We start from the raw sequence: 11614 nt of genomic DNA, 5'->3' as shown, positions 1-11614 counted from the left end.
GATGATCTCCCGAGGTCCCTTCCAGCCCTAATGTCTATGAAATCTATGACTTAACCCAACCTGGTTTCACTTGCTGCCTGTGGGCACTCTTCTTGGATGGACATGGGGTTTTGCTTGGGATGTTAAAACTCCTCCCATTTTATCTCTGTTTTTAGCCCGTGGGGCACACATTCTCCATGAGATGATACATGGTCCACCACTACATGGTATATCAAGACCTGTGATGACATTCATTAAAACTGATGACGTTCTCCTGCTTGTTTAGATCTTCCTCCAGTATTTTGTACAGCTGACATCTCTCAGATATGATGAATGATGTTTGTTCCTCTGTTGCAGTAACAAGAAAAGCTGTTTGCAGTTATTTAACCTGGACAAGTCTAACAGCAAGCTTATTTGAAATAGATATGTCAGTGCTCTCAATCTGCTGTGATCAGTCTAAACTACAACCATCTATAAGGGTCTAGGCTTTATTGTAGCAAAAAGTGTACAAGTCATAAATTTGAGACAAGGCGGACAGTAATCTGTTTGTGTTTCTTTAGAAGAACAATTTAAATGCTTATGACGACCTTCTGCCCCAGTTTTTACAGTCGTATGGTGAAGTAAAAGAACATAAACTGTTCACTTTGTTTGTACTATATACCCAGATCATGGGAAGAAGAGCAGTCCTCATCGAGCCAAGAATTAACCTCAGCCTGACCTGTTCACTATTAAGGTGCTAAGTGCATGCCTTAAGAGGTGGCTGTGGAAATTATGGTATGTTAGGTATAAATATGCATTGAGGTACTATTTTCTAGGAGCAATGGGCAAATTGAAAGGCAAATATGTGATTCTTGGTGTCGTTGCCTTCCAGTCTGCTTTAGGGATAGAACACTTACAAGTTGAAGGTAGATTGTGGCTTGAAGCATAGCCACAGGTGAGTCCCTAGAAAGAGTGATAAATTTCCTTCCCCAGTTCATGTTCCCCACCATCGCAGCATTTATGAGCTGCCTGGTACCTTGAGGTACATATAAAAACCATTTAAAGCTGTGTCCGTGTCTGAATCATCGACTCTTTCTGAATCTCTCCAAATCAATTTGGAGGGTTCAGATTAGATTTGGAGAGATTAAAGGGTCTTCTGATTCAATTCGGATTCAGAGATTCAGCCGCCAAATTGGGCCAAGTCAAATCAGTGAGCAAAACTTCACGCAACCCTACTCCCCTAGTGCTGGCAGCTACAGTGTCCCAACCCAGTCCAATCCTCACAACTCACCCCCCACCCAACCCCATACAAATTAAATTTAAATATGTAAATCAGATTGTTTCTCTACCTGGTCCCCCAAAATTCTTTGAATTAGTTTGCCGGTCTGCAGTATAAAAAAGGTTGGGAGCCACTGAGCTAGAGGATCTTCCTTCTCTGCTGAAATCACACTTATTTCCACATTTGGGGCTGGGAAGGAATTTTATCCCACAGTCAGATTGTTGTGGAGTATGGGTGTTTTTTCCTGCTTCTGCAGCAGGGGCAGTGATTCTCTTCCTTGACTTTCTTGAGTATATTAACAATTAACTTCCTGTCCTTGCAGTGGCAGAACATTGACAGTGCCCTTGTCTCCCTGCCTTACTGTTGTCAAGTTAGGGTGTTCTTGGTGTATTGGGGTCACATGTCTGGTAGCTGTGCAAGAGAACCATTTGTGCAGTTTTAAGAATAGGCTAGACATACGAATAGGCGATCCTGCCTTGAGCAAGGGATTGGACTAAACGATCTTCCGAGGTCCTTTCCAACCCTACTTTTCTATGATTCTGTGAATTTGAATTTTGCTCTCTCCTCTATACTTAGTCCTTTTGTAAGTATATTCTTTGTGCATATAGACATCAAATTAGGTTGGTTATTAAACTGCTTCTTTGCATATGTAGACTGCTATATTTCTTTCTAGCTATTTATCATTTTTGTATTCAAACAACAGATAAGTTTATTCAGTATCTCTTCCTAAATCATTCTCTACTATTTTCATAATTTTATTCATCCATAATTAGATTCTTGTTTTCATATGTTTTTCATAACACACTTCTATAAATAAATTCAACTTCTGAATTCTAAGTGGTAACTAATATTTATATCATAGGGCACAGATGTAATAATGAAGATAATGGTTTTGTATTGGTTTACAGTGTGCTCCCAAAGTGCATTCATCTAATCCACATAGTGGTATAATATATATATGAGGCTCATGTTTGTAATGAAACCTTAAAGTACCAGTAGATTTTATTTTCTGTCAGTGTAATATCAGAAGTCCCCTTTCATAGGAAAAAAATGATCCTTTCAACTGCATATTTATCTAGTTAATGTTGTTCATACTTTACCTAAGTGAAATTCATTTTGTCTTATTAGAGGTCCTGGAGAGTGCAAGTTCCCACACAGGTATACCAGCTGCACAGAGAGGTAAGTTTGCTTAATTTAGCCCTAAGCCACAACAGGGTGAGCAATCTTGGACCATTGATGCACACTTCAGGTGTTCCTTCTTCCATCCAGGAAGTGTTTACTAATTGCCTAGGAATGCATGCTCTGATGTGGCTTATTAATATTAGAATGTATTTTTAAGAAATTACAAAAGAAAGGTAGTAACATTAACAATAACAGTCAAGTTTTTCTGTTTATCATAATATCTGCCAAAAAATAGTTTCTAGACAAAGTACTTTTGGCTATTTAACCCTTTTTTACTTTAATTTTAATTTGTATTCCTTTGGGGTTTTAGAGGGTAATAAGCTAATGATCAGTTACTAAAGGACTCTTGGATACTTAGAAATTGTTCTTAAAACTAGTTTTGGGTCCTTGTAAAGGTCACAACCAAAACAGCCTTCAGTTTGCATTGTAAATATAATTGCTTTTTGGCAGGAGGTGTGGGAACGGTGTTTCAGAAAAAATACTTTCTCATTTAAAAACTAACTGTTTGTTTCAGCTCATGACTTGTCCCTTAACCCAAAACTACTTTTCAGGTTAAAGTTATGGCATGTGATCAGTAATGACATCCAGGAACTTTAGTTCATGACATGAAGCTCCTTGTGAAAAAATTGGAATACAAATTAAGATTAAACTGTGCCAAAATAACCTTAAGGTAACAGAAGTAGTGACTTAACAGCAGATTTTAAAATCTAGAATAAAGTGTTAATGATTTCATTTGTTTTTCCAGTGATGAAAGCCAGTCGTTCACTTAGTTCACAGCTTGGTTCACATCACCAAAACCCTAGTACACTGTTTTGGAAAACGAGTTTCCAAACCAATACTGAAAGTTCCTTTAAACAGATGTGGAAAGGATATTAATTCCTTTCTCAAACCCAAATAATTGCTTCATCAGAAGGAGCATTGAGATGAGCAAGAGACATCATCCATAGTTTTTCTTTGTTATTTTTCTTTTGTTTTTCTGTCTGTGTTTTCAGCAACGTCAATTGATTACAGTTCCTTTGCAGACAGATGCAACAGCTGGATAGAGCTCATTAAACTGAAAGCTCAGACCATAAGGCGCGGATCAATTAAGACAAGTAGGCGGATGTTTCTACCACATTATGATAATCTGAGGCATATCTCTGATTTCCCAGTGGTGAAGGGTGGAGTTTCCTACCCAGCAGTGGAATTGCAGGTCAAATGTAGAGTAAATATCTGTGTGTGAAAGCTGCAGACATTTTTTGATGTCTGCTTAAAAACAAGTTAGGATAGGGATAGTGAATTAGGACATGAACATGTGAAATGCAATATTTCAAGTGTTTACATAGTAAAAAGTAGTTATCAGTAAATATATAGCTATAAATAGGCATTTAATGTATAATATATACACATACACTCTGAGTGTAGGTGTATGCATAATAGAAATTACTGGTGACAAACAGGCAGCAATTGTCCACCAAGGTGACAATCAAGGCAGTGGTCACTAAATTAGCAAATGGTGACTTCAGTAGTTCCCAGGCCACAGGTCTGATTGTTTTAATTAATAGTAAGGCTTTCTGGAAGTTGACAATAACAAGGAATTTTCTAAATGGAAAATACTACACTGGGGAAACATGACATCTTTCACACTCTTGTAATAATTTATTCTTCCAGCAGATATTTATTTCAAAATGTTGGCACCTTTTTCCTTTCACCTTCACTTTACAACTGATTGTTGTATGTGCAGCTGCTACCCTCAATGTTTTCTTTTGCAGGAATGCTACTCTTCCAAGTACTTTCCATTCCAGCTTTTTGTCTCTTTTTGCATGCACTGCATGATGATTTCCTTTCATGACATGGCTGAGCATCACAGGCAGCTGAATGTTGTCACCAAGCTATATGGAACCCATAAAGAAGAATTGTGTTTTGTTATAAGAACAAATCATTGATCTTACTCAATAGTTACTTTCTTTTTCTTTCTTTCTTTCCCTCTTTAGTTGCTTCACTTGACAAAGCAAGCCCGCTGGCTGAGGGACACTCACGTCACCGTTCTGTTCCATGCTCTACGAACTCTTCTGTCACAGTTGTTAAGATGACACCTCTTTCTTTTATACCTGGGGCAAAAATTACCAAATATCTTGGGATAATCAATATGTTTTTTATACGAGAAACCACTTCCTTACGTGAGGTGAGCAGCATATCAGGACTTTACACTTTTGTGTAAATTGAGAATAACAAGGCCAAATGAACTTCCATAGCTTAATGTCTTTAGAGACCCACTTGTAGTTAACCACACGGCACAGGAAAAGAATTATTTTTTCAAAACTTGGCTCTGTGTTAAGTGGGTGGGAGCATTTGTTGCTCCTGTGTTCTGAAAATGCCGTTGTTGTTTTATCTTTGAAATTGTTAGAAAGTCTCTAGCCCGTGAGAAATTATTACATGATAAAAGAGCAGATATTTTTATAACTAATGGAGCCATTTGTTTTTTGATGGCTGTTTTGGATTTAGGACCAACATTACAAGGGCCCCAGGTAAAGTTAGAGTGAGCAGATGGAGAATGGCTCTTGAAAATCCTTTGAACTGCACAGTTGATATTGGTTCAAAGTTGATATTGGTTCAGATGTCAAAAGCAGCTCACTGTTAATAGCTGTCCTGTAGAAGTTTTGACTTCGTTTGAGTCTTGCAAGTTATGAGATCCTCTGATTTGTAAATTTTAAAAGTTTTTACCTGAAAACTGTCACTTATAAAAAGCCGATTCAACTTAGGCAATGTTTACACTGTAGTTTCTGTAGTGTCTGTAGCTTCCGGAGAAATGAAGATAGCTTTAAACTTGGATGCTACTAGCTGCACAAGTGTGGATCTCACTGGCTAAACAACTGAGTAATTCTCTGGGCTCTTTGGGCACCTTTTGCAGATCGTAGTGGGATCTGTACTGCTGAAGTTACACTGCTAATTCTGCTACACAAGCTGTATTTATAGTACATAACCATATTCTTAATCTGTCACTTTTGAAATTTGAAGGTTCCTCCTTCTGAATTCTTCACAATTTTTAAATTTCCATTTTAAATTCGATCGAACACACTGCCCTCTGGTGTGCTGTAATAGAGTGGAAGAATTGCAACAATTGAAAATGCGTATGCCGAGATAAATAGATGTAGATATGTACATATATGGAGAGAGAATCCTACACAAAAGCTCCTACCTTATGACATCTGCTTTTATGGACTCTCAAGTGCTCTTGAAACCTGTTAACACTTTCAGAGGTGCTGTGAAATATAAAGCATTTCCAACATGTGGCAAAATAAGTAAATTGTTTGCAAAAAATGTTTTTGCAAAAGCTCTAGGTGCCATATTGGATGCCATATTGTCTAATTCCTCCTGTTGCCATCTACATATTCATTGTTCTTAAACCGTTCCTTTTTCTTTGCATCATTAGATTTTTAGTCTCAAATTAATCATTACCCTGATCTTTTGCATCAGGTTTTGTAATAACATTCATTTTGACTTTTGACAGGGCATAATCAATATGTAATACCGAACTGGTGTTTGTTGTTTGGCTTCTGGCTACAGCTGGCTTTATGCATGGAAATATTGCAAAAAAAATTTGCTTTTCTCTCTTAACCATCATTTTAATATATGGTTCTGGTTCCTAACCTCTCTACTGACTTTCTGCATATGGGTTATAAAAATAGGTCCATACTTATCATTCAAATTAAACAGTCTAGATATGAGTGTTTTGCTCCCTACCAGATGTAGCTAAAATGGTCTAAAGCAGGGGCATCAAAAATACAGCCCACAGAGATGGCCAGTAGGGCTCCTGGAGGGAGCAGGAGCTCAAGGATGAGGCCCACTGCCAAAACCCAGGGTATAGAGCCCGATTGAGGATGCATTTGGGCAATGGCAGGGCAGTTGATGGCTGCATTAACCATCATGGCTCAAATGATGCTCACCCCATTGATGGAGGTGGGTCCAGATATGGCCCATAAGGATGCCTGCAATCTGAATCCCTGCTGGGGGAGGGCCAAGTAACTTTGATATTCCTGGTCTAGAAGATTCTGGAAAGGCATGCAGGAGTGTCTTAAAAGTGTGGGTATAATCAAGTAATAATTTAAAGAAATATAATTAGAGGTGAATATTCTCTTTTCATTCTCAGTTCATTCTCTTTCCTTTTTACTTTTGTAATGTGTTCTGTTCATTTGGTTTTAAACAGAGGTTCTTTCATCTTTAAGATTATAAGTAATTCTTAGATTGGTGTTTAAGTTCAGTCTTTACTTCTATCCTGAAGTGTAATTTTACAATGCACTTTGTATGGGGAAGAAGAAACTCTCAAATATTTCTTAGGTAGAATGTTTAGAATTTAATAATATGAAAGAGAAATGCAAGTAGGATATTCAGTGATATTTTTTATTGTGCAGTATTTATTTACTTTTCAGGAGGGCGGTGTCAGTGGCTTTCTTCATGCTTTCATTGCTGAAGTGTTTGCAATGGTGAGAGCTCATGTTGCAGCCTTGGGGGGGAATGCAGTTGTTTCATATATAATGAAGCAGTGTGTTTTTATGGAGAATCCAAACAAAAATCAGGTAAGATATGATCAAAAAGACAGTTCTTCTGTCTTAATTAATAATCATCAGCTGATCTTGCATAAAACCAGTCCTAACAGAAGGTGTCTATATCAGATTTTTGTTTTAATCAGTCCAGTTAAATCAGACATAGACACAGACACAGAAGGAGGCATGTCTGTAGATTGCACATCAGATCCTGTTGCACCTTTACCTGGACATCTGCAGAAATGTGTGCTAGAAAAAACTACTACAAGGTGGATAGATAACTGGCTCAGTAGCCACAAGCAAAGGATAATTATTAACAGGCCCATGTCAGAATGTGAGGAGATTTTGAGTGGAATTCCACAGGTGCCCTTGGCCCAATGCTTTTCAACATATTAATAATTTGGATGCTGGCATACAAAGGTTCTTGAGCAGATTTGCAGACAACATGAAACTGGAAAGGATTGCAAACCCACTGAAGGGTGCGAGTACAATTAAGAAGCAGCTCAACAGATTGCAAATTTGGGTTAGAGCTAACAGGATGAAGTTCAGTTTGGACAAATGCAAGATGCTACACCTTGAGAGGAATAATCAAAAACGCTAATATAAAATGGATGACATCTGGCTGGATGGCGTCTTTATGGAAAAGGATGTGGGAATCTCGATAGACTACAAACTCGTACGAGTCCATAGTGTGATTCAGCCCCACAACAGGCAAATGTAGTTGTGGATGCATCAATAGAAGCATTAGATGCAAAATATAGGAGGCGATAGTGCCTCTCTGCTCAGCACTGGTTGGGTCTCATCTGGAGTAGTCTGTGTAATTCTGGGCTCCACATTTTAAAAAGATATGAAGAAGCTAAGGTTCAGAGGTGGGCAACAAAGATAATCAAGGACTTGGAAAGAAAATCATATGAGGAGAGGCCGAAGGAACTAGGCATGTTCAGCTTGTGAAAAAGATGCTTAAGAGGGGACATGATAGCAGGTTTCAAATACTTGAAAGGCTGCCATAAAGAAGAGGGAAAGCACCTTTTCTCTCTTGCTGCAAAGAGGAGGATGCAGATCAATGGCTTGAGGTTGCACAAAGTAAGCTTATACTGGATATCTGGAAAAACTTCTTCATTCTGACAATAGTGATGTAGTGGAATGGACCGTCTAGGGAAGTTGTGGACTTTCTATCACTGGAGGTGTTAAAGAAGAGGTTGGACAGCTACTGGTCAGGGATGATCCAGGCATAGCTATGTTTATATTCTACCATGGGTATTTCCTATGTTTCTGGGCTTTGCTGATTGCTTCTTTCTGCTACAGGTCAAGCTGTTTTGAAGCCTCTCTCAGAGGCATTGAGTGTTGGTTACAGTCAAGGCTGGATATTTTGACTGGGGTGTGCCAGTGCTCCTACTGGGACCTAAGCTGGAGGTCCCTGGCTAGGCGGTCTTGTACCTCCAGTCAGGGTCAGACCAATTGCCATATTTGGAGTCGGAAAAGAATTTTACCCACTGGTCAGATTGGTATGAACTGTGGGGTTTTTGCCTTCTTCTGTAGCAGGGGACGTGGCCTTCTACGTGGGATCTCTTGAGCATGTATTAACAAGATTTCACAGAAGCAGGACATTGGCTGCTGTGGCTGTTGTGTCAGGCTTGAGGGTAGTCTTATGTAGAGTTTAGATGATGGTTTGAATAGGGATGATCCTGCCCCAGGCAGACTAGATGACATCTGGAGGTGCCTTGCAGTTTTATTTCTGTGATTCTATGGTGTACCCCTGTGGCTAGAATCCCAGATCATTTGATGTGGCTCCCTGCCATGGGACCACATAGTGCCCCCCCTCAGAACTGTTAATGCAACACATCTGGCTACACATTCAATTAATGACATGATAGGAACCAGTCACAAAGTTATTACACATTTTTTGTGGAATAACTTTGTGCTTTATTTCTTGTTTTATGATGCTATTAATTGCTTTAATGAGTGGCCAGGCCACAGCATAAGATGTGATTAACCAGGTAATCACGTCTTAAGTATAATGCAGGCTAGGGGTCTAAGTGATAAATTTACCCGATAGAGATAGCAGATGTTGTTGACATTTAAGTGGTTGGTCCAGAGTAGCAATAAGCAAGGGGGGGGGGCGGTATTAATGTGTGTGGAAGTCAGCTACTGATGATGGAAGTTGTGATAATAGATGGCATGTGATATAAAGAGGAATGATATCCAAATTTAACTATAATTAAATTTGTTTGCTTCCATTTTATAGAATATTTACATGTAGTGTGGAAAATAGAAGGCAAAAGCCTTGCTTTTGCAGTTTAGTGTATGAAGACATTTAGTAAAATATAATTATTTGAAATTATTGTAACTAATTAATTCAGTTTTCCTGAAGGGCAAAAAGTTTTTGTAGTTATGAAACTGCATTGATAGAACAGGTATGAGAGAACAGTTAGAAATTACTAGCGTGTTAATAATATTTCCATTACCTTATTTGGAGAGATGCAATGCCATTCTTTACATATGCAAAATAAGCTTTATAGTGAAGTTTATATTTAAAATGTGAAGAGTAGTACAAGCGTGTGCTGTATATAAGTATTGAAATTATGTAAAGTTAATAAATAAATGACATTATTTGCAGATAAAGTTAGGTGTTCTCATATATCAAAATATTGTTCGTAAGAATGTTATTAATTGAATAGTACTATACCGATGCCATTTTAAAGAAACTAACATGACTGGGGGGGGGTGGGGATATTATCTACTGAGGAAAAAAAACTATGTGAATTGTGAGGTATGACACTGTCACAGATCTAGGGGATATAAACTAACTCCACAAAAGTGACGGGGGGCGTTGTTTTTTAGGCTTAGAGTTAACATTTTGGAATGACACACAAGACATTTGGTATAGGAGTTTAATTGATTTTATTGATAGTTGACTGGCTTAAAATAGATCCCATAATTAATAGGCTTATTTTTTTAATTGCATGTTTTGTAACAATCTATTGTCTCATCTGTTTGCAGGCCCAATGTCTAGTGAATGTAAGTGGGGATGCTGTGATCTTTGTACGTGAATCTGAATTAGAAATGGTACCAGTGCAGTCATCTACTGTTATCTCTCAGTCCACAAGTGCTGGAGGAGATGTCACAACATGAAGCCAGAAAAAATTAAATGGCTCTGCTAAGTGTAAAAGGTGTAAAAGTGTAAAATGATCTCTTTGAAGTGTGAGAATGGTTAGCTTTGCCTCTTCAAAATCAATAATTCTCCAAAGTATTAAGGGTAGCTAGATTTGAGACAATCACTTTGTCTACCTATTTTGTGATAGCCAGGGCAGTGTTTTTTTGGCAAGTACTTTCTAATTTTTTTTTAATTATTATTCCCTCTGAAATCTGAGCAGAAGATGCGGCATTGATCTGAAAGAATAGTTCAAGTAGTAGACATTCCAAAGAATTGATGAAGTAAGCAGAAACTTTAAATTTTTTTAATCTCACTCTTCACCAGGGCTGGATCAAAATATAACTCAGAACTGCATCTGGGACTGATGATGCTTTTTATGTTAGTTAACATTTCATTAAAAGTAAAACTGGAAAGTAATCAAGAAACCTAAATTCAGCTACCTTTCTTGAATGAGCAAGAGATTCGTGAGCAGATTTAAAAAATATTATTGAATAACTAGTAGTCTGAAGTAAGTGTGTATAATACTCCATCTAGCTGTTATAGGTCTGGAGAGGAAAAAAGCACCAGAAACAATATGTTCTGGATTTTAGTACGCTAAATGTTTTTCATCTATTTGAACTACTGAATGTTTTTTTTATTGTACAACATATTTTTTTATTTAAAAATGATGGTTTTTGTTGCTGCATTGTAGCCATACTATGGTAAAAATAAATTATTATATCTGGTTCAGGTATTATCATTTAATTTTAATATTAACATTTGTACAATGTTCTTTTTTTGTGTGTGGAAAGATTCCAGACGTATGAAGTCTCCTAGCATCCAGTATCTCAAGGCATTATTTGCAATAATGTCATAGATGAACCTCCTCTTAGAGAGCATCCCCTATATGTGGAGTTGGTCAGGTTTTCTGTTTAACGAGTTGGAAATGTCTGGCTAAATTTGACACAGGAAAGCTAAAAGTATTTTGAGACATTAATTTCTTCAAGTTGGTTTTCTTTTCCAGTAAGAACTGGGAGAGAATGAGTACCATAGAAAAAGGAAATCATCTATTTTCCACGAATCTCTTGTAGACTTTGATAAAGAATATAAATTTTTGGAGTTGAAGACAGATTCTTAGTAATATCTTTTGATTGTCTTGAATATGGAACTTGAATAAATGTATAAACTTGAATGTAAATATTCTGTGTAGTTCTGAACTTTAAACAGTGGCATGACTGTATGTCAGACCTGAATATCCCATTGTAAATGAGAAATGAAAATCATTCCTCTGCACAATAAATTTCTGTATAAAATTACTTCCGCTTTTTGGTTGGAGTATTTTGGGGTATAATTAAGCATATATTTATAAAAGCTTTTCTTGGAGGGGGGTAAGATTTTGTTGAAATATATGCTTATTGCTAAAGAAGAGCAGAGAGATCTCCGGCTACAATGCTTCAATTGGGTATCCTTCAGAGAGAGATTACTCTTCAAACTTAAGTACAGTTTTCCTAAGTTATCACAAAAGCACTATCTGACTAA

The 11614-nt window shown here is 37.4% G+C and overlaps 1 protein-coding gene across 9 annotated transcripts in view; it reads left to right on the top strand.

Moving 5' to 3' along the window:
* Nucleotides 1–11391, top strand: part of C2CD5 (C2 calcium dependent domain containing 5) — a 112324-nt gene extending 100933 nt beyond the window's left edge. For 5 of the 9 annotated variants that reach the window (XM_019544436.1, XM_019544432.1, XM_019544428.1 and 2 more), the window contains 5 exons: nucleotides 2366–2416; nucleotides 3412–3513; nucleotides 4393–4583; nucleotides 6829–6975; nucleotides 9943–11391. In XM_019544436.1, coding sequence (XP_019399981.1) covers nucleotides 2366–2416; nucleotides 3412–3513; nucleotides 4393–4583; nucleotides 6829–6975; nucleotides 9943–10074 — 623 coding nt within the window. In that variant the 3' untranslated portion in view covers nucleotides 10075–11391. The remainder of the gene's footprint in view (nucleotides 1–2365; nucleotides 2417–3411; nucleotides 3514–4392; nucleotides 4584–6828; nucleotides 6976–9942) is intronic. The other 4 variants (XM_019544431.1, XM_019544427.1, XM_019544433.1 and 1 more) reach the window with 2 other exon arrangements.
* Nucleotides 11392–11614: the final 223 nt, after the last annotated feature.

Source organism: Crocodylus porosus, unplaced genomic scaffold, assembly GCF_001723895.1.
Source record: "Crocodylus porosus isolate Cpor-Errol unplaced genomic scaffold, CroPor_comp1, whole genome shotgun sequence".
In the NCBI taxonomy this organism is placed as follows: Eukaryota; Metazoa; Chordata; order Crocodylia; family Crocodylidae; genus Crocodylus; species Crocodylus porosus.
This window is presented reverse-complemented; position numbering and strand designations above follow the sequence as displayed.